This window comes from Vanessa atalanta, chromosome 3, assembly GCF_905147765.1.
Source record: "Vanessa atalanta chromosome 3, ilVanAtal1.2, whole genome shotgun sequence".
Taxonomy (NCBI): domain Eukaryota; kingdom Metazoa; phylum Arthropoda; class Insecta; order Lepidoptera; family Nymphalidae; genus Vanessa; species Vanessa atalanta.
This window is the reverse complement of record NC_061873.1, coordinates 14,013,562-14,034,732: the sequence shown is the minus strand read 5'-3', so window position 1 is coordinate 14,034,732 and position 21,171 is coordinate 14,013,562. Positions and strand designations below refer to the sequence as shown.

General features: G+C 33.5%; 1 protein-coding gene across 1 annotated transcript; it reads right to left on the bottom strand.

Annotated features, from left to right (window-relative positions):
* Nucleotides 1-2,289: 2,289 nt before the first annotated feature.
* Nucleotides 2,290-3,153, bottom strand: LOC125076936 (carbonyl reductase [NADPH] 3-like). The gene has a single exon (XM_047688679.1). The coding sequence runs from the start codon at nt 3,151-3,153 to the stop codon at nt 2,290-2,292; it is 864 nt and encodes a 287-aa protein (XP_047544635.1).
* Nucleotides 3,154-21,171: the final 18,018 nt, after the last annotated feature.

The window sequence follows — 21,171 nt, the reverse complement described above, 5'->3', positions numbered from 1 at the left end:
TATACAGTAACATTTTGGGTTGACTTACGATTTGCGATAAACAAATTTTTGATTCGTATATCCTTTGTACGGTGTGATATTTTACTCAATGCTGCAGAACATTTTCTGACGTTCTACGTCGAAATTTTAATTCTCAAAGAATTTGCTCACAGATAACCCCAAGCGAATCGTGACCAACATTTGGCAGAATTTTCCTTAAACGTTTTATTTTTCTATTTCTGAAAATCCAGAGTACCTGTTAAATATTTGACCTCAATATTAAAATACATTCGAAATTACTATAATTCGGTTCAGATTTGAATTCATTACTGACCTCCATAACCTTTGATTGAATTGGAGCGATAAAATATTTTAGTTATTTTTAAATATAATTTAAATCTTATTGATGTGATTGAATCAAACACAATATGTGTACTAAAATGAATTTTGAAGAATTTAGGTAAACATTTAATTAAACAATTCATCAAAAACCCGCAAAAATCAGATATTGAAATAAATCTCAGGCTTAACATAGTCGAGTTTACATTAGTTTTGTCTGTGTTTAAGATTAATCACTGACTAAATTACTTTTCAAGCTTGAATACAGCATTATAAAGTATGGAGACTTGCATTTGGAACAAATGACAACAGTGTGTGATATAACAAAAAAACTCTATGAAAATAGAACAGTTACGTAATTACTAGCCGCTCCTTTTATGTTTAAAAGTGACTTAATAAAATAGATATTTTTATTCATAAATATTGACTAAGAAAGTAAGTTTTACTTTGAATTTTATTCATAAAAATAAAACAGAGTTGTATCCTTAGGAAATCGCTTTCGGTAACAAAAGTGTTAACTTTGTCGCCGATGTAACATTTACGGCTTATTCAGCGGTGACTATTGTACTCTTGTTATATATTTCTACTTTACAGGTATTATTCGAGTAGACGTTAAATAAATAATATGTAAAGCTTCTAAGGTGTTGGAACTAAATTTTTTAGAAAGAAACAAAAAAATAAATAAACCGCTGACAAATAATTTAAGTAAGTTTATCTCAGTTCACAGGGGCTTACTCGAAACTGTTAGTCACCTGTTGTTAATACGTTACTCGTGATCGAGCGTACTTCATACGGAGACTACATTGCTGTATCTTAAAGGAAAACAACATCCTGTCCCTCTAAATTCTAGAATTGTACAGTTATAAAACTTTGATATACCGCGTGTCTTTATTTCGAGTTAAAGGTATTTTTTTTTGGATTTGGAGTTTAGTCTTTTCTCCCAAATGAAATGTTGGTAAATGTGGGATTCACCGGTGTTATCTTGACGCCCGAATGGTTGGCCCACCTATGCAGGACTAAAATATAGGGGGTACCCGGGGTACAGAGAACTTCTCTAGTTCCGGTGACGCTTACGACTGGGGGGAGAAAGAGCGCACAGCACCGACGACTTCTCCCTAATCTTCTTCTTATATATTATTATAACAAATATGAATCATTTGTTACATCGCCAATACGCCATCAACCTCTGGAGCTAAAAATCGATGTCTTCTGTACCTATAATTACACTGGTGTACAACGCAGTGCTGTCCAGCGGTATAATAAGTGATAAGTGGACAGGTATTGTGGAGCTAAAAGCCCTACAAGCAAATAATATATATAATAATAGGTAGATATATTCAGATACACTATTACAAAATGGTCGCACGTGTAAATCATAATTAACTATTGTTGTTGATTTTTTTACAACATAAGGTGTGTGGCGCATTGGCAGCAGCATCCGCTCGTGGTGCTTGAAAATCAGACAGCTTGTGACCAAATAATTGTAAAAGATAACCTATCATATCATATAGAAGCTGCTCAAGAACATAAATACTCACACAAATACTCACTCTCTTCTAAAGAGAGTAAATTTTCAGAGCTCATCTTTGGAATTTAGGATCTATGACCTTTTTACCGAACTTGTATCCACTTTTAATCCCAAAACTATGGCTTATCAATCATATGTATTTCTTATATATTGTATGTTTCAAGTTGAATTAATTAATTTTTTTGTGTAATCTGTTGTCATTAGAAGTAATTTGTTATATTCATGTAAATAGAATTTAAAGAAATAATGAATAAATAATTTTAAGCTTTATTTCATTTTATTTTAAAATTTCTTTGACAAATCAGATTATAATTTTTGTGACGCATAATATAACAATTATAGACTGTCTTCTTTAATACGGACCCTTAAAAACTATAAATTTCTTCGTATATTACAATAATAATATTCCAGTAAAGTTCTGATATAATATTTATACTAATTTTCTACGCCATCAAAGATTTAAAAGTGAAATAATAATCCTCTTTGTAGTCGTACCAGTCAAGAACTCTTTTGTCGAACCACACGTAAGCTCCTTTCAACGTTTGAGGTGCATCAAGTACGAGGTATAGTGGAGTCTCAGCCGCCTGGTCGATACTATAAAACCCTAAACCCATAGTCAAATCCGTACGCACTAGTCCAGGATGCATCGAGTTGACGGATATATTCCTAGCTTCTAATTCCTTTTGTTGTATCATCGTCATAGCGCTAAGAGCAATCTTGGCCACTCTGTACGCTGCTATCACGCCATTATCAACAAAATCTTCCGAACTGAATGTACCAGCCTTTTTAGATTCGAGAAACCAATCGATAAAGTCATTGATATCTTCTATTTTTAAATCTCTTTTAGAAAGTCTGTCGATCCAATACTTATTTCTTAAATTTGAAAGATGACCACAACTACTTGAAAGGTTGAGAATACGGCCATTGTTTTTTACTAACGGGTAGATAAATTCTTGTGTTATTAATATACTTTTAAAATTAATATTAATTATTTCTTTTCCTTCTTCATAAGTGCAAGGAGACATGAAATTATCAACTACTGCAGCATTATTGATGAGAATATCTATTCCACCATATTTTTGTTTAATAAAATCTCTGAATCTTGTAACGCTTTCTTTGTCCGTCACATCGAGTTGATGGTACTCTGGATGTAATCCAATTTTATTGAGTTCTGTGACAGCTTTTTGGCCTCGAGTATCATCTCTTGAAGTTAAAAAGACGACTCCGTCAAATCTTTGGCACAAACCTTTCACAATGGCAAAGCCCAATCCCTTATTGGAGCCAGTCACAACCGCAACTTTCGACATGACTGCAACACAGAAATATACCTATTAATTGATTTAAAATAACGCTTATTTAATCAGTGAAACCGATATCACCAATATATATATTATTTTTTATCAATAGAAATTGGGCCAGTATTTATTATTTTGATAAAAATTCTTTGTTAATTTTAGATAATCACTAATAAACTAAATAAAATAAATAGGTCTTTTTCGTCGATTTGCTAAAAAGATTTTATTCGTTCAATATTTAATATTTAAGCAATAATTTTTGCTTTGAAATATGATGTATTATATAATAACTTGTAAACCAAAATCACGTATCAACATAAGTGTTTGCGATGGTTAAAAGCATACGATTTCATTTAAAATCATCTAAGAAACATTTTACCTTTAGTTTCTCGAAAACTCCCTTGAATAATAATGTGTTGCGTGGAAATAGAGGCTGCTTCTACCAACCCTCACGCACGCACGTCTGTGGCAAATCAGAAAACAGTTTTTGTAATAGCTTCGTCTTCTGATCTTCATGTGGCCACTTTTCTGTCATAACATGAAAGTTATTTGATCTACTTTATAAAATTTTTCCAAGTTTTGAAGCAGAGATTTTATGGTAAATTTAGTTAGAGATTGTGTCTCGACCATCTTAGGAGGAAAGTTTTAATTTCCCGGACGTCAGTGTCGTACATCGACGAAGACTTTACGTTCAATCATGTTGAGATTCCAAAACCTGCTCACACGCGTATATCATTGGAATAAATACGATTATATAACGAATGCTAGCAGTGAAAGAAAACGGCCTAAGAATAAGTTTTAATAACGAATTTTACGACCAGTCTGAGCTGGACTTAAATTTACATAATTACTTCTGGAAAATATGTGAATACTTCACAACACGTGACGAGCGAAAGAGCAGTGTAAGGAGAAATGCATAATGCAAGATACTCGAGCGGAGCCCGCATTGCGCTGAGAGCGAGGATTCTCCTGTCGGAGTACCACCGGCACCGGGAGTGTTTTTAAACGATTTTATCGTTTCATAAGGTTATTTTATCATGTTTCTAATTCTTTTGAATTTATTAATTCTCTAAAGAATTAAAAAAATAATAATAAACTTTTTTTTTTCTCATATTAGGCACTAATAAAGTACAAGTATTTAAAATAACCATGTTAATAAAAAACTAATAGAATAATTGTTTTTCTTTATTGCCAACTATAGGTATACAGTTATATGTATATAATAAATATCAAGTGTTTGTATGTGGTACTGTAAACATAAGTAATGACTAAAATAATTAAACCAAAAACACAAGTTAAAATAAAATTACTCGTAAAAAATAAATAATGACTGAAATAAATTTTAATGACAACCCTACATATTATTTATGTAATGCAGAATTATTTTTAGCAATTATCATCATAACACTTAGCATTAATCTAATTTGATAATACAATGTTAACGACCTTAGGCCAACAGACAAAGAAATTATGAAAATTTTGGGGCATTTCTGTAAAATTGTCTTTGGTACTATCCGACATGTATTTCTTATCATCCAACCGTCGATAATATATTATTTGTGAACGGCAGTTAATGCGATATTCTCTGATGTTCTATAATCCATATATTCTATTATAGTCGGTAATCTCTCTAATTAACTAACATATTAATGGGTAATTATGGATTCATAATCAATAGGCTTAGAGAAATTCGATTACAGTCAAAGCAATTTCCTTTGTCTTTTTCCGTATATCTAGGATTACAGGACATTTCAAACGTTAATATCTATAAATATCATTTTTATAGTTTCTACAAACGGATTCGTCAATCAATAGCCCTTGGCCTTATTTCTTATAGTGGATAAAAAAAAGTAAAAAAGGTACTCATAACAGGCTAGCCTTTGACCGTTGTCGTGCCTGCTATTAAACATCGACGCAATCTACGATGTAGCACGCTTGCCTAGAAGATACCTGTTAACGTAGATTTGTAGACATCAACGTTGTTCCTATCGGAAAATACAGACGGAGACAAAACTTTACAAACAAGTTTTATTTATCAACACGTTCTAATCAATGCATAGCTATTACCTAAACATTTAGAGTGTAACTGGCCTCCGTCAGTGGGCGGAGATTGATAGTGATTTCCTTGATGTGCAAGTGTTAATGCTCATACTTTAAATAATTTTACTCAAGCTAAATTTTACCGTAAAAGCTGAAATATATTTATACAATCTTATATCCTATTTCATGTGCAGCAAAGTTGCTTATTCTTTTTATGTTTAGTTGGTTTGTCTTTATTCCTCCTGGGGTTGGAATAGGCTATACATCGAACATTCTCTCTACTTTTGCCTCAAAAACTACGGAACCCAAATTGTTGAAAAAGAAATGCCTGTCCTTGCAGCTTATACCGGAACTCCATCAAGTTGGTAAATTCCCAAGGGCGACGGAATAGTAGTACGGATTTTTCTTTACTTATGTCCAACTTGCACGTGTTTTTATAATATTACATTGCAATGGTGTGATATCGCATTCATTACTCAGAAAATAGAAACACTGTTATTTAAACTTCAACTATAAATCCGTCATTGTCCTACAATCATGCTATTTACTATACAATTATCATAAATTAAAAAAGTCCATTTAAATAATTTTATTCCAAGTTTATAGTTCTTGCGACTTGACGCATTCAAGATTTATGTACCGCACTTTCAATGCAATTATTTACTGGACTTTATTAATTGTATACACTCTGTTCTAGCGAGAACATTTGATGCTATTTATTCTTGAGACAATAATTTTATAAAACAGGTTAAATACATATAATACATTTTATACGTTACACAATCAAAAACGAAATTTTATGTTAACTGATAACTATATATGTAGCTGAATTGCTTGTAAGTCTTCTGGCTGAAATTTATTGTACTAACTGTTTAATTACCGTTCTAAAACATAGAAAAGCAAATGAAAGAACCAATTTTACCTTTTATGTATTTAATTAAGGAAATATAGGATTGTTATTATTACGATGTCAGGAATCGGTGTCAACAAAATCTGTGTAAGGCTTCAACGCAATCATATCGAATCGAATGAAATTAATTTATTCAATATAGCATTACAAAAGTGTAATGTGTAATCCGATCTGACAATCAAAGTAAGCTTATTGATTGTCAGATCGGATGAATGTTTAAGAAATTCACACGACACAACAAATACGAGTATTGTTTACTTATATTAATGAATATAATTCAGAAAACAACAATCTCACTTTGTTTAACGTAAATATTGTAATGTAAATATTCCAGCGGCTTATAATTAAAAACTATGTCATTAGAGAAAGAAAAAAATGTTTTTCCAGAGGCACTTAACATTTTTATAGCTCTTTCAAACTCAACTCTTCGACCTACATTAAATAACACTGTTATAAAAATTCCATTAGCCGTTATTGAGTTAATGAGGGTAGCAAGGGTTCTTGGGACTTTACACGAATATTCAAAAACGTAATTAACGCACAGACCGTCACTGGATACACTTGTAAAATCTTTATAATGAATGGACTTGTTAACGACGTTCTCATTTATTTAAACACATTCATTATTGAAATCATACGGGTCACTTATGTTTATGTACCTGACTTACCTTTGCATGAGTAATTGTTCCATTTTTTTAATAATGAGATGTAAACAAAGGGTTAAACATGTAGACGTTAAATGAAAATTTGCGAGTTAAGCTTAAGTAAGAATCCCTGTGTAGACATGTTATATAATTATGTTTTTGGACGTACGAGCAAATAGGCCAATTGATAGTAAAAGGGTCTCCATCGCCTATATAATATTGACGCCGTCAAAATTTTAACGACGAATAACATGGAGCTTGGTATAAATAAAGAATGTTTTTTTTTATGGTGTTACCCACACCAACGGCGGACAAATGGGCCTGATGGTAAGTGGTCACCACAGCCCATAGACAATGGTGCTATTAGAATTATTAATCATTATTTACATCACCAATGCGTTACCATACTTGGGAACTAAGATGTTATGTCAATTGCGCCGGTAGTTACACTGGCTCACTCATCCTTCAAACCAAAACACAACAATACTAAGCATTAATCTTTAGCAATAGAATATGACTCATCAAATCAAACTAAATTCTCCTCATCGTACACTGCATTCAAAAACAATGATACAAAAGCAAGAGACGAGGAAAAAACGTGGTACCATTGATAAGAAAGCCAACTCTTCATCCACCCTGACTCATCACCCAACTTTTTGTACCAACATATGTTTTATCTATCAGCTATATACATATAATATAATATACATATATTATAACATACAATATAATAGAAATATAATATAATTTTCATAATATAAGCGCCCCTTTTCGATTACTATGCCACAAATATTAGCACTAATACCAGTAGGTACAGATACGAAGGTTCACATACGAAGCTAAAATTATCGAAGTGTATTAGAATGTGTGGCGCTTTTGCGTACAAGATGCTTTAGTGTGCGTGAAATTATTAGTGCGTAAAAATACAAATTAGACTACGTTTGTTTTTGCAATAATTTAACGTACATGGTTGCGCCTTCTTTAGTAAAAAAAATTATAGCTTACAATAATAAATACTAAATACTACATTTTTTATCAATTCATTAAAAGATCGTACACTTAACCATGTCTTGGTAAATATTTGTTGACTACGACTACCAGTTTCTGTAGTTCAATCGTAGTATAAAGCTCAGTAGTCAAATGCAATCTAAGTTGGCGACAGTTCAAATGGTATCGCTTTCCAGTCTCACGAGTTAAGGCATGTTAGTGTTGTGTTGGCTTATGTTAAGGTAAATCTAAGTTACGTAAATCCAAGTTACCTTACATATGACGCGTCGGGCGCTTTACAGATACCATTTAAGACTGGAACGGATGTTTATGTTTAATAATCCAATTTTAAGATTACTATTAAGCTGGAATACCATTATAAAGGGTATTATGAAACTTAACTAAAGGATATTATTATATATAAAAAAAATGTTTTTGTAATTTAACATGAACGTGATGAAGAAGATAATCCCGCTCAGTGTCTTCCGCGGTTTCTTCTCAGCTGCGAGGTATTTATTTTCCGAACCTTGGTAAATTTGGTAGATTTGTGGCAATCAAGAAGTAAGTCTATCGCTTCTATATTGAATAAAGACTTTAATTTTGACTTCATTAATTCGTTATCGAACGATAGCTGTCAATTTGTGATTTTATTGACATGAAGTTCTTTTACGCCAGTTCTCTACTGTGAACCACAGTAGAGAAGTGACTGAAGTCGTCACAATTTTTTTTATCTTTAGCTCTGTACCTAATTATTTCTCTATCTCTCTATCCCTCTATTTCTTTCTATTATAATATGCGGTTTAAATAAAGTTATTTGAACTTATTTTTGTCAACGTTTGATTTACATGTGATTTCTATTAAGAATCTTACTCCTTATTATTTGATTATTTTCAAGCATTATTCATTTATCTCTTATTTAATAGACACATACTATCGAAACCAATTCCGTTCCAATCGGACGTCACATCACCTCTTTTTTAATTTATATTATAGATTTAGTTTTATAATTATTTAGTTGTGATTTCATTTTAATTAAATTATTATCATATTTACTTGGTGGTAGGGCTTTGTGCAAGCCCGTCTGGGTAGGTATCACCCACTCATCAGATATTCTACCGCCAAATAACAGTACACTGTATTGTTGTGTTTCGGTGAGAAGGGTGAGTGAGCCAGTGTAATCACAGGCACAAGGGACTTAACATCTTAGTTCCCAAAGTTGGTGGCGCATAGGTGATGTAAGGAATGGTTAATATTTCTTACAGTGCCTTTGTCAATGGGCGGTGGTGACCACTTACCATCAGGTGGCCCATATGCTCGTCCGCCAACCAAAACCATAAAAAATATATATATTATAGTCTCTTTCTCTTTTTATCTGATTTAATTTAAGTTTTATTCATGTTTCTTGATGTTCATTCAATGTTATAATACAGTTCGTTTAAAAAAAAAACAAATCAACGTATTGATGGTGTCTTGTATTTATTTGGTTTAATTCTTCGCTTAAAATATATTACCGAAATATTTGATCAAAAACCCTTCGAGATGATTCTACGTAGACATTAAAATGACTTCATTCAAGGAGAAGGATGATATTAGACGTCCCGTCCCGAGTTATTGCGGGTCGAGATAGCGGACTTTATGTGGATGTAATCAAAACGTCGATGCAAAATATTATATCAGGAACCCATTGAATTATAATAACTTTTTCGACCCAATCTGACAAAGGTAACCGTCCATCTAATGGAAGATGTTTATATAATTCCCTTTCTATATTTAAATAAAACATCAAGTACTATCTGAACGTGTGGTTTTACTCGCGTAAATTTAAAAAACTTTACTCGTAGCACAGCTGTCACCCCCCATTTTAGTCTCTCGAGGGGTGAATTAATTTAAGCGTCAAGAGGTAAGATACAAAGTTACTTACGCATTTATAAAATTAATATAGATGGGACTCAAAAACATTATGTTATTCGAACATCGTTTGTTCGAGGAACTGACCGGCCCAGCCAGCTGGGGACTCAGTTTAGGTCGGCAACACACATATATTCTACCACTAAACAACAGTACTGTATATAGTATTGTATGTGTGCGGGTGAGCGAGTCAGTGTAACTACAGGCACAGAGGACATAACAGTAGAACTTATTTGATAATACTGGTGGTGCATTGGCGATAAGTAACGGTTACTATTTCTGACAGTGCGATTGTGATATGTACATATTAGTGATGATCATTTAACGATTCGCCCGATTGACTAACTCAAACATGATTAATTTTAATAAATTAATTTGTATTCGTAAGATACCCGAAATGACAGACATAGTATACAAATCTTCTCAAGTCCATTTTCATTCCGTCAATTATTTCGGGCATTAGGCTACTAATCTTAGGGTCGTTACGTCTTACGTTAACCAACCGTTGTAATTACAGGTACAAGGAATAATATAGCACCTTGTCTTCTCCAATAGAAGCGCATTGGTTAATTGCGACGTACTTAATTACTGGCTTGTCGGCTCTTCAGCATTCTAGTTGGTAGATACCATGTAACTTTTTTACTATAGATAATTGGATGACCGACAAGCAAATGGGTCACCCCGTTAGTGGGCATTACGTAACATTTGCATTGTTACGCCATCAGTGCGCCGCGAACACCTCGTCATAACCAGAAAGCCATGAAAATCACTTTGGGTTTTTGGAACCCAACTAAGAAACTGAATACATCTATTTGTTACTATTCTTTTTTAAGTAAAACATCTTCGAAAATATATTTATTTTATTAACGAAACTCACATATATAATTAAACACATCGACAAAACAATTACATGATCCATGTAAATTATTTATAGTTTAGTTAATGTTCGGCTTGTGGTCGATTTGATCATAATAATTGTAAAAATTAGAGATCAATCAGGGGTTTGAACCTAGCACTTAAGAGTCTACAACATTCTGAGCTAGCCACTAGACAACGACGCAGTTAACACTGAACTAGTAACTTAAGAACAATACATTTCCAGTGCTGTATTTCTAGTCTATATCAAGATAGGTGTCTTTAGATGCTAAGTGTCTGTTTATGAGCGTCGTAACGATCACAATAGCCAACCAAAGCGATAAAGAGATCCTAGACCGTAGGCACACGAGTACCACAATAAACTAGACGTGCATTGTTCCCACTAAACTATTATATTAAACAGAGACAACGGAACAAGTGAAATGAAATAAAGCGGATTTATTTGTTCAGCGTGAATGGTAACTTCAAATTACAATGTCATTCCAATCATTATATACCAACAAGGCTTATTTTTGGATATGTGGTAGGGAAGACGTAGAAAAGCTTAACTTGAAATTGTCGACCTCGATTTCCTATGTGCGTTCAATACTCCCACCAGTGAAAAGCGTAGCGCGTCAGCATATCCTCCGAATATATCACGATAAAATGAAAATAGCAAAAAAAAGTATCTTATATTTTTTTATGTTCGTGCTCAATATCTCAAGTTTAATTTCAGCGAGTAAATGAAGCAACAAAAAAGTATCATATCATATTTTTCGTATGTAGCCGCAAGGCCGTGTTATCGCAGAAAAACTGAAATTAAACCTTTTTTTCAAGATGGCGGCGAATGCACATAGGAAACAGAGGTCGACAATTTCAAATTAAGCTTTTCTAAGCTCTCTCTATCTACATTTAAGCCTTCTCAGTTCATTTGCACATTGGACCATATATCACATAAACAACTGCACCAAAAAGTAAAAGAATAGTATCTAACTGTTCTACAGGTGAGCTAAGACCTGCAAGCTTAAGTAGCCATAAATATGACAGAGAGCTCGGCTCATGCAGTTTTCCATATTATGTTGATACTTTAAGTCACTACATTTTTTTTTGATACGTATATTATTGCAGGAGAGGCTTGACGCAGTTGTGAATGTAGATTTTACCAAGTGTTATATATATCTAAGTTTAATAAACGAATCTAAAAAATAACAATGTTGTAGACATTAATATTACGTTTGAAAATTATTACTAGTAATATCACGAGATATAAATAGAATCGTCTGAAAGTAAGGTGGCGTGAAACGCCCTCAGCGGCACGATTTGTAGCCGCTAACAATATATCGTATGTATGACATAATTATAGTAACATAAAATATATCCTTTAATAAAAAATACTTTAACAATATATTACTTAAGTCGTTTCTTGTTAGTATTTAATCTTTAATACCTTCCCGTGACTTTGTTCTTATTAATAATGAAATAACACGCTCACACGTGTGTACGAACATAATAATAACAATACACTATTAATAATAATTAGGGTACATTTACTTAATCATTTCCCTGACCCGTGACTCATGTATGACTCATGGTTATTGCTTTACTATTGTGTCTAGTGAAGTTCTTAAGACACCAAATGGTCTAGAGCTCGGAGAGTTAATCTGTCATACGGATACCTCTAGTACAGATAAATTCCCTTACACGGAATTACACGCCTTAGTAGAACTGTTCGCTTAAGAATAATTTCTGTAACCATTTCTTTGTGAGAGAACAATCATAGAGTAAGTATTATTATTAATGGTTATTTATTTTAAAGGAATAGTAGTAGCATGACCTTGTTGCAATGAAAAAGAACCGAAACAAAAATAATAATAACTACTTAATTCGAGGTAATATTTTCAATGAATATTTAAATAATAGAATAATAATAAACTGTTAAATATTAGCAAAATTATATAAAAAAATGAGCCGAGATGGCCCAGTGGTTAGAACGCGTACATCTTAACAGATGATTTCGGGTTCAAGCCCAGGCCACCACTGAATTTCATGTGCTTTATTTGTGTTTATAATTCATCTCATATTCGACGGTGAAGGAAAACATCGTGAGGAAAGCTGCATGTGTCTAATTTCAACTAAATTCTGCTAGATGTGTATTCCACAAACCAGCATTGGAGCAGCGTGGTGGTCCTATAATATGCTCCAAACCTTCTCCTCAAAGGGAGAGGAGGCCTTAGCCCAGCAGTGGGAAATTCACAGGCTGCTAATGTATGTAATGTAATACAATATCATATAAAATAGAATGAAAAAGATACTTTATTTTTTAAACAACAAAAAATAACGATTATTGCTTACGAAATGATATCTAGTTATTTTGTTATTTACGACTTGCTTACTAACAAAAATGTTTCCCTCCAATATCTCTAGGCGTATGCAGTGCGCATAAATTTAACGCGAAAACACATGTCGCCCGAACTAAGTTAATATCACGTGCTAAATCTTTCCGACTCTTTCCCCTTACTGCTAATCTTACATTTTATTTATACTTAGGCTTTGAATTACGCGATGCATAATAATGTAAGTATTACCTCATTGTAAGGTATACTACTGAGTTTTCATTTGTTTAATTATTTATGTCGGCGACGGATTTAACTATAATAAGGAATGCCTGCGTGCAATTGTCGTTTGATATCACATATGTATCGATCAGCCAAACTCAGGGCTAGGCTAATGGAAGAAGCTGCAATACATAATATGGAACAAAAGCACATACTTATAAAATCGCATATCCTGACTGACTGTCATAGCATTAGCATTAGCATTAGCAGCCCGTAAATGTCCCACTGCTGGGATAAAGGCCTCCTCTCCCTTTGAGGAGAAGGTTTGGAGCATATTCCACCACGCTGCTCCAATGTGGGTTGGCTGAATACACATGTGGCAGAATTTCGTTGAAATTAGACACATGCAGGTTTCCTCACGATGTTTTCCTTCACCGCCGAGCACGAGATGAATTATAAACACAAATTAAGCACATGAAATTTCAGTGGTGCCTGCCTGGGTTTGAACCCGAAATCATCGGTTAAGATGCACGCGTTCTAACCACTGGGCCATCTCGGCTCCGACTGTCATAGCACAGCCGATACTACTGAGTCCATAATTTAGAACTCAGGTTAATTCGAAGCGTCATCTAAGAAATCAGTTTTGATCGCTTCAAATTTAAGGTTGAACGCGTACAAAATAGATTATACAGTATAGATATAAATAGATACTCATAGCTATCATAAACCTTCCCACTCGATGAAATCGGGGATAAAACAATAGGATAAACTCTCTATCGTTCACAAAGCTTTTAAATTATACCTGATCGACGTTTAAATTCAGAAAGGAGTATTTAATATAGCCCAGTATTTAATAACGCAAGAAAATTAGTCAAACTCAATAATTATTAATTCACCTGCCTTATTCATTAAAATTTAAAAATCGGATTGCGTCTTCTAAATATTCAGAAACAGTGTTCCAATATAAAGGGGTCCATTACAGCAGTTCTCACGTACGATAGTATTCTTCGACGCGGACGAACAAAAGTGCCAGCTATTTGGCACACCCCCAACTGCATTGAAATCGAATGGAACACTTCCCCTCGATCCGGGCAGAGCACTTACTGTCGTTATGTCGTAATGAAGTGATTCTAACCGACTTTAAAAGAAACTACTATTTCTGTTCAAGCCGTTAAATGTAGTTGAATGTTGATTTTTACTTGTTACACCATAAGTTTGCTTTCTTTCTGCTGCTATGTTTTAGGGTCTTTAAATTTTTAAGTGTTGTGTTGTACTGCTACCTGTAAAGGTAAAACCATATTATTTTGGTCAAGGTTCGCTCATCTATATAATACTTTTTATCGTATGTCTTTGGACTAACGGGGCAAAAACCTTCATTAAAAGTATAATACCTCGTCTTATTTCCATCACTGGTTCATTTTTACCCAGAAGATCGGAATTGCGATTCAAAGGGGAAAACGCACCTCGCATTCTTGCCACCATTCCACGCAGTCATGACTTGTACAGTAACTCTTTTTATTAGTCTATAAGGCCTTAATGTTAATATTTCTTATGTGCATAAATTGAATAAGACTTCGTAACTAAAATATTTCTGCTATTCGAATTGGTGTCAACATTAATCCCTAATTGAAAAATCATGTTTCATTGATGGATGTACTTTACTACTACTTCGATAAAACTAAATTAATACGAATATAATTTAGATATCGTTAATGAAACGCTATATAAATCCAGGTTTTTTTAATGAGCTAAAATAATTATTCATCATTCGTTACGAGTCACATTATTGCTGTAACATAAATTGTCGTCATCATTAAAATCAACATTCATATTATTAAGATAACCGAAAACGGTTACTATAAAATGTTCATGGATTCGTTGAAGCCGTAAATTTATTACTTTTATACTAGGAGTAGTATTAGTAGCATGCGCAAGCGATCCCGTGGCGCCCGCCGAAAGACGGAGAGGGTACCGCTGGTTTTTTAGTGGGTAAACCCGGCGTACCTGGGCGCACTCGGCGTCCAGGGCTCCGGGGAGTCCCACACCCCCCCCCACCTTCCATCACGTGGGGGAAGCGCGTAACGCGTTTTTCCAGCGAGAAAAAAAAAAAAAAAAAAAAAAGGAGTAGTATTAGTAGTAATAAATACCGCCCAACATCAAATGCTGGATCATCAAAACTGTTCCTTTTTAAATAGTAAGTAAATAGGTGACAATAAAGATGACACATTTTAGCCATCATGGTTCGCAGTGCAGTGACGTTATATCTAGGTGCATGTATTACTAGTAGGTGGACATGGGCGGCCTTCAAACTTTAGGTAAAAGTAACAATAATAATTCATATTCACACACTTAATATTACTGTCGAGTATCAGAATATTATGAAAGTTCGTAACTCTTGTATGAGTTTCGCTCATCCGCTATAAATTTTCCAGAAGATTACTTGGAGTTTGTCTCATCAGCGACATTCTTGGCACGAAGTTTTGAGTTCAGCATTCTTGTTACTTGATCTCCTTGTAAAGTGACAAGTCTTTATAAAACTTAACCCTTAAATGCTGAACTGAAGTCTGTTATTTCAGTTTGACGTGATCTTATTTATGACACAGTAACAATTCATGCCCCAATAGATAACAGAGGCAAATTTTTCACTAATTGTACAAATAAACTATTTTAAAAAATATTGCAGAGGGCCATGACCCAGTAGTTAGAATAAGTGGGATAAATCATAAGTAAATTTTGCAGGCAAGCGTAACTGAGTTTTCGTGTGGAAGCATAATTCATCTCGTGCTCGATGGAGAGACAATATATCGTCAGGAAACCTGCATGGATCAAATGACATTCTATAATATGCCGTTCCAATAGCCCATCAGCATGACGTTTACAGGCTTCTACTTTTTTTTTTACTTTTCAAGGGCAATGCGTGAATAATTGGTTAGTAGTCATGCAATAAAGAGGCAATAATCCTTCAGGTCATCACCATCAACAATTTAATTTAATAAAAAATATTTAAAAAATTCATGGCATGTTACTGTTCAAATCACTGGTTTTGCGTAACGTAATGCTTTGTGCTAGCCCGTCTGGGTAGGTATCACCCACTCATCAGATATTCTACCGCAAAAAAAAAAACCAGTATTGTTGTATTGCGGTTTTAGTGGAGAGTGAGGGGCATAACAACATAGTTCCCAAGGTTGGTGGCGCAGTGGTGATTTAAAGAATAGTTAATATCTTTTATAGCACCACTGTCTATGGGCTGTGGTGATCACTTACCATCAGGCGCATTTGCGCCTGATGGTAAGTGGGTGGTGGATGAGCAAATGCTCATCCACCTACCCACACCATAAAAAATTCTTGAATTATACCAAGCTCCATATTATTCGTCCGTCCCAGAGAATACAAATTCACCGAGTGCATTTGCCAAATCATATCGGGTGTTATCAAATCTGACTGTACGTTGAACATTTATCATATTATCTTTCATATACTAGCCTAATTATACCCTTTGATGTCCGACTACGAAATAACAGAGGATGAGATAGCTTTATGGGTAATTTTAATCATGTAGCAGATTTGTTAATTTAGAATATAATACCTATTTATTGTTTACTGTTGCTCGTCCAGTGATTGATATTGGATCATACTCAGTATTATATTTAAGGAGGACTTGCCTGGTGGAAATTTTCTTGTTTCAAACATGTTTAGGGTTCCGTAGCTCTTAAAGAAAAAAGGAACCCTTATAAAATCACTTCGTTATCCGTCTGTCCGTTTGTTTATCTGTCCGTCAACGCCCTTTTTCTAAGGAACGCGTAATTATTTATACCAAATACTCAGGTCTTCGGTTTCATCGAGCTCTGAAAAATTAAATCGCTAAGTCTAATCGCAATAAAAAGAAATAGCTGTATGATGCATTTCCATTACATTCGTAAATCAATTATTAAAAAAAAATTGCAAGAAGCAATATCTTGTAGCAGAAGTGTAGGAAAATGTTTAAAAACAGTAAATTTGTAGTTACATTGGTGTCTATTTGTCTGTTTGTGCGGAATCCTCAGTGCACGACTCCGAATTGGACTTGTCCTGTTTTTATTAATAACACTTAAACTGGTTAATAATAATGAATTTAATGAGTTTTGGCATTCCCAATATATATCCAGAGATATATATTTCAGGATCAGCATTTGTAACCATATGTGAAAGTTAAGTTAATTTACTTATCTGACATAAATCAAATCAGAATAAATAAGCATGTTTTATTTTTTATTTGCTTATGCACCTTCGATTTTAGGAGGCATATTGTGTAGAAATATTTAATAAGTATAAGTTATTTTTATGGGCGGTCTTGACATGACTTGTCCATATGACCTATTTGCCCAATAAAAACAATTATTTTGAAAAAAAAAGAGGAAAATCTATTACTTTACCAAATTATTAGCAGGGTTTGGTGTAGGCTCTATAAGTGGGTACCTTTATATTCAAACGTACTGATTTACCGAGTGCTATTATCCGATATATTGCATCTTGGATCCAATGATTTGTTTCTGTTTGCTTCGTAAAGAGTCACACGTCACACAATATCTATAAGCTCAGGTGACTTTTTACAATCCTGTGACCAAATGCTCGTCAAAATTAATTTAACTTTACAATTACTATACAAAAGTTTATAAGTAAAACAACCCCTATCTTGTATTTATTTCCTTTTATTAAATATTCATTCTAGTTGTAAATTAACGTTAGAAATTACTGTTCTTATTGTTTTAGGTAAATTAGTTAAATATAGTTTTCGAATATTCTAAAGACAAATTATATATTTTGTATTATATTTCTTAACTTCACTGCTACAGCATTTGTTATTGTTTCATTAAATTAATTAAAAAATACAATGTTTTACTGAAACATTCCGACGGATAAATATTCCATTAGTCTAGCGGCATTATTCTGGTAATAATGGCTCGTGATGGCTGGTGAAGAGTTAATCTTCACTAGCCATCACCATTCCACTCTGACTTTTAAAGGTGGATTCTATGAAAATCATAGTGATAAATCACAGAGACGTATTCAGTTCTTATACAAAAGAGATAACTGTTATATATGACCTTAGAGATATAACGGTATATTGAAAAGGTCAGGCTCAGTAAGTAATATTAAATGGTCATATTATATAGATTTTTCAACAAATTCGTCTAAATGAACTGAATTTTACAATTACATAAAACCACGTCCTGCTTAATATGATATCCAGATAAAGCTAATACTAAAATAAATTTAATATGTTTATAAAGAACTGTTACAGTCGGTTTGACTTGTTCGAATCCAGTTTATACCCAGCGAAGATATTGCGGCGACGTAATATTATACTAAAAAAGCCGTACTCGTAACATATTTTAAATGATAATAACAGACTTATGGTGATACGGCAATTTGATACGTGTGTGCTATACATTTTACATTTATTATAGTCAATATCGCATATCATTCTGATATTTCACGCTAGTGTTCTGCGGTAACTTTCGAGTTTCTTCTTATAAAATGCGTCTATTATTTTAGAACCCTTTATTCGCATTAGTTACATTAACTTAATTCTAATTTTGTCTAGTTTTATGCAAAGGAGCGGTAATTTAAATTATTCTGAGCCATTTGCTAGTACGCGTTCCCTAGAACACCTATGTTAAATTATTTCACTGCAAAATGGTCGTTATTCTAATAGCAGTACGAAACAAAATGGCTTGCATCTTAAATAGTGATAAGAGGCCTAAATCCACTGCATTGGATTAAAATAATCATATATTAATCTATCCAGAGTTATATTGCTTAAATATTCTGCTCTAATAAATTATTATTATTAAATTACTTTTTAATTTGCCGCTTTCCGTCTGTATATTCTTCCAAGATGAACATTTATAGCATACAAGCCGCGGATTCGGAGGTCGTAGTGATAGGTACATATTTCTCGAATAAAAAGTAACCTTAACATGTACTCCAGATTATAGTCTATCTCTGTGCCAAATTAAATTTAGATCCGTTCAGTCGTTTGGTCGTGATTAAGTAACAAACATCTATCCATCCTAACTTTCGGTTTTACAACATTAGAAAAACTATAACAGACCCATACAATATTTGTACGTAAATAGTCAGTCACACAATAATGAGAGTCAAAAGTAGAACAAACTAACATATATATAATATCATTTCATATACTAGGTAGGGTGATACGGTGTGTATGTTTGGAACACAATTTTTTTGGATTTTTTTATTTCTGTGACAGTCTGGAATTTTAAACTCGATAAATCGTTAGTGTTTCGCCTGAACAGGTCGTGTCAGAGTGCGACTGTAATTTCCAAAATGTACTCGAAATATAAGAAATGTTATTCGCCGTAAGTATAATTAAAGATATAGTCTGCTATAATCTGTATTGAATGGACGATCAGCCTTCAGGTACATGCGAGTATATAAGTCAGCAGGTGTAATAGGGAAATGTGCACCGACGCGCGGCGTAACGCTGGCTTCGGGCCAAGCTGAAGTTTTTGCAAACAGTGTGAGCCCAGCTTTATTTGCCCCCGTTTAGTTCATGGGAAATACTCTGGCTTAGGTTTGGAAACCGATGGCTTACTGGAATCTGGATGTATTTGACGAGTTTTTTATCATGTCAGCAGTTTTATTGTGCAGCGTTGGACAGTAAGGCAGTTTCGTACTAATATCAAAAGTGTATTCCACCGGAAGCCGATCGTGTCACACTTTTAATGGATTCTGTTTTTATTAATTTCTAAATTTAATACTTTAGTGTCAATCATAAAATATTAAGAAAAGAAACAAAAATCTATCGGCCATCCCTACAATGTGCAAGAAAAAAAGGTCAGAATATACGTAAAATCAAAAAGTATGTGCATGCATTTTATCGCAGTAATAAATCAATAAATACCAAATAAAGTGTAAAGCCTTACAATGTATACATTTATTTATAGTAAAAATAAAACTATGTATATTCAGACATGAACATTTTCAGGCGAAAAGGTCCGTATGTCAGTATGGATAAGAAAACATTTTAAATTTAATTTGATCTTAGTGTTAAAATATTGTCGAATGAATCTATTAAATATTGTATTAATTATTAAATTATATTCATTTGAACTTGTTCTGGTTCGGTTAAATTCGTTTATGGGAGTAAATAAATAAAATTTATAATAACATCCATTCACTTCGAATAAAAATTAAGGTTCGCGATATTTTTTTCTAGCCGTAAAGACTGTAGCTGAGATGTGAATAGTGTGCGAGCGAGATGGAGATCTGCAATTCTATCCTGCAAGTCACTTTTTATCTCGCATATCATTCATTCGTTCTGACATTTCACAAACGTCTTCAGCAGTGATTTTTTTAATGCAATATTTAGGCGGACCAGCGTATGGGCCAACTCATATTTATTGGTCACAGAAATACTTACATCGCCATGCGCCACTAACCTTGGGAGCTAAGATGTTATGTCCCTTGTGCCTGTACTTATACTGGCACACTCACCCTTCAAGCCGGAACACAACTGCCTGATGAGTTGGTGGTACATACCCAGACGGGCTTGCACAGAGCCCTACCACCAAGTAAATTATCAAGTTCATATTCGTTTGGAATATGTCAAATCATTAAAAAGAAGTAAAATATTCTAGTCTAATAAATTATTGTGTTTGATTAATATATCTTCTATTTGATAGTAAAAAGCTTTTTATGCATTGGTAGGTTCGTAGGTCTGTAGAACTTTGTTATAATAATTATGTATAAAGTGAATTACTAGTTAAATAGAGACAAATAACTTAGCAGTGATAATAATACGCTTTACGTTTCACTTAGAAAAAGACTTTGAAAGAGTGTGAGAGAGCACTTACTTGTATACAATGTAGTGGCTCAACCGCGCTGTTTCATGCGCAAACATGTCTGGTTCTGTGTGAATTATGAGTGATGTTGAGTTACTTCATGTTATACATCACATTGTGGTTCAGACATATTCTGAACCACATTACATAACACTATTAGTTTCACCCTCTTAAGTGATGAGTTTTCAAAAAAACTTTAGCACTCGTCATTAACTCGTTAACATAATCCTACATTCTGATTTACCTATTTGTAACATCAGAAATTCCTAATTTACATTAAAATT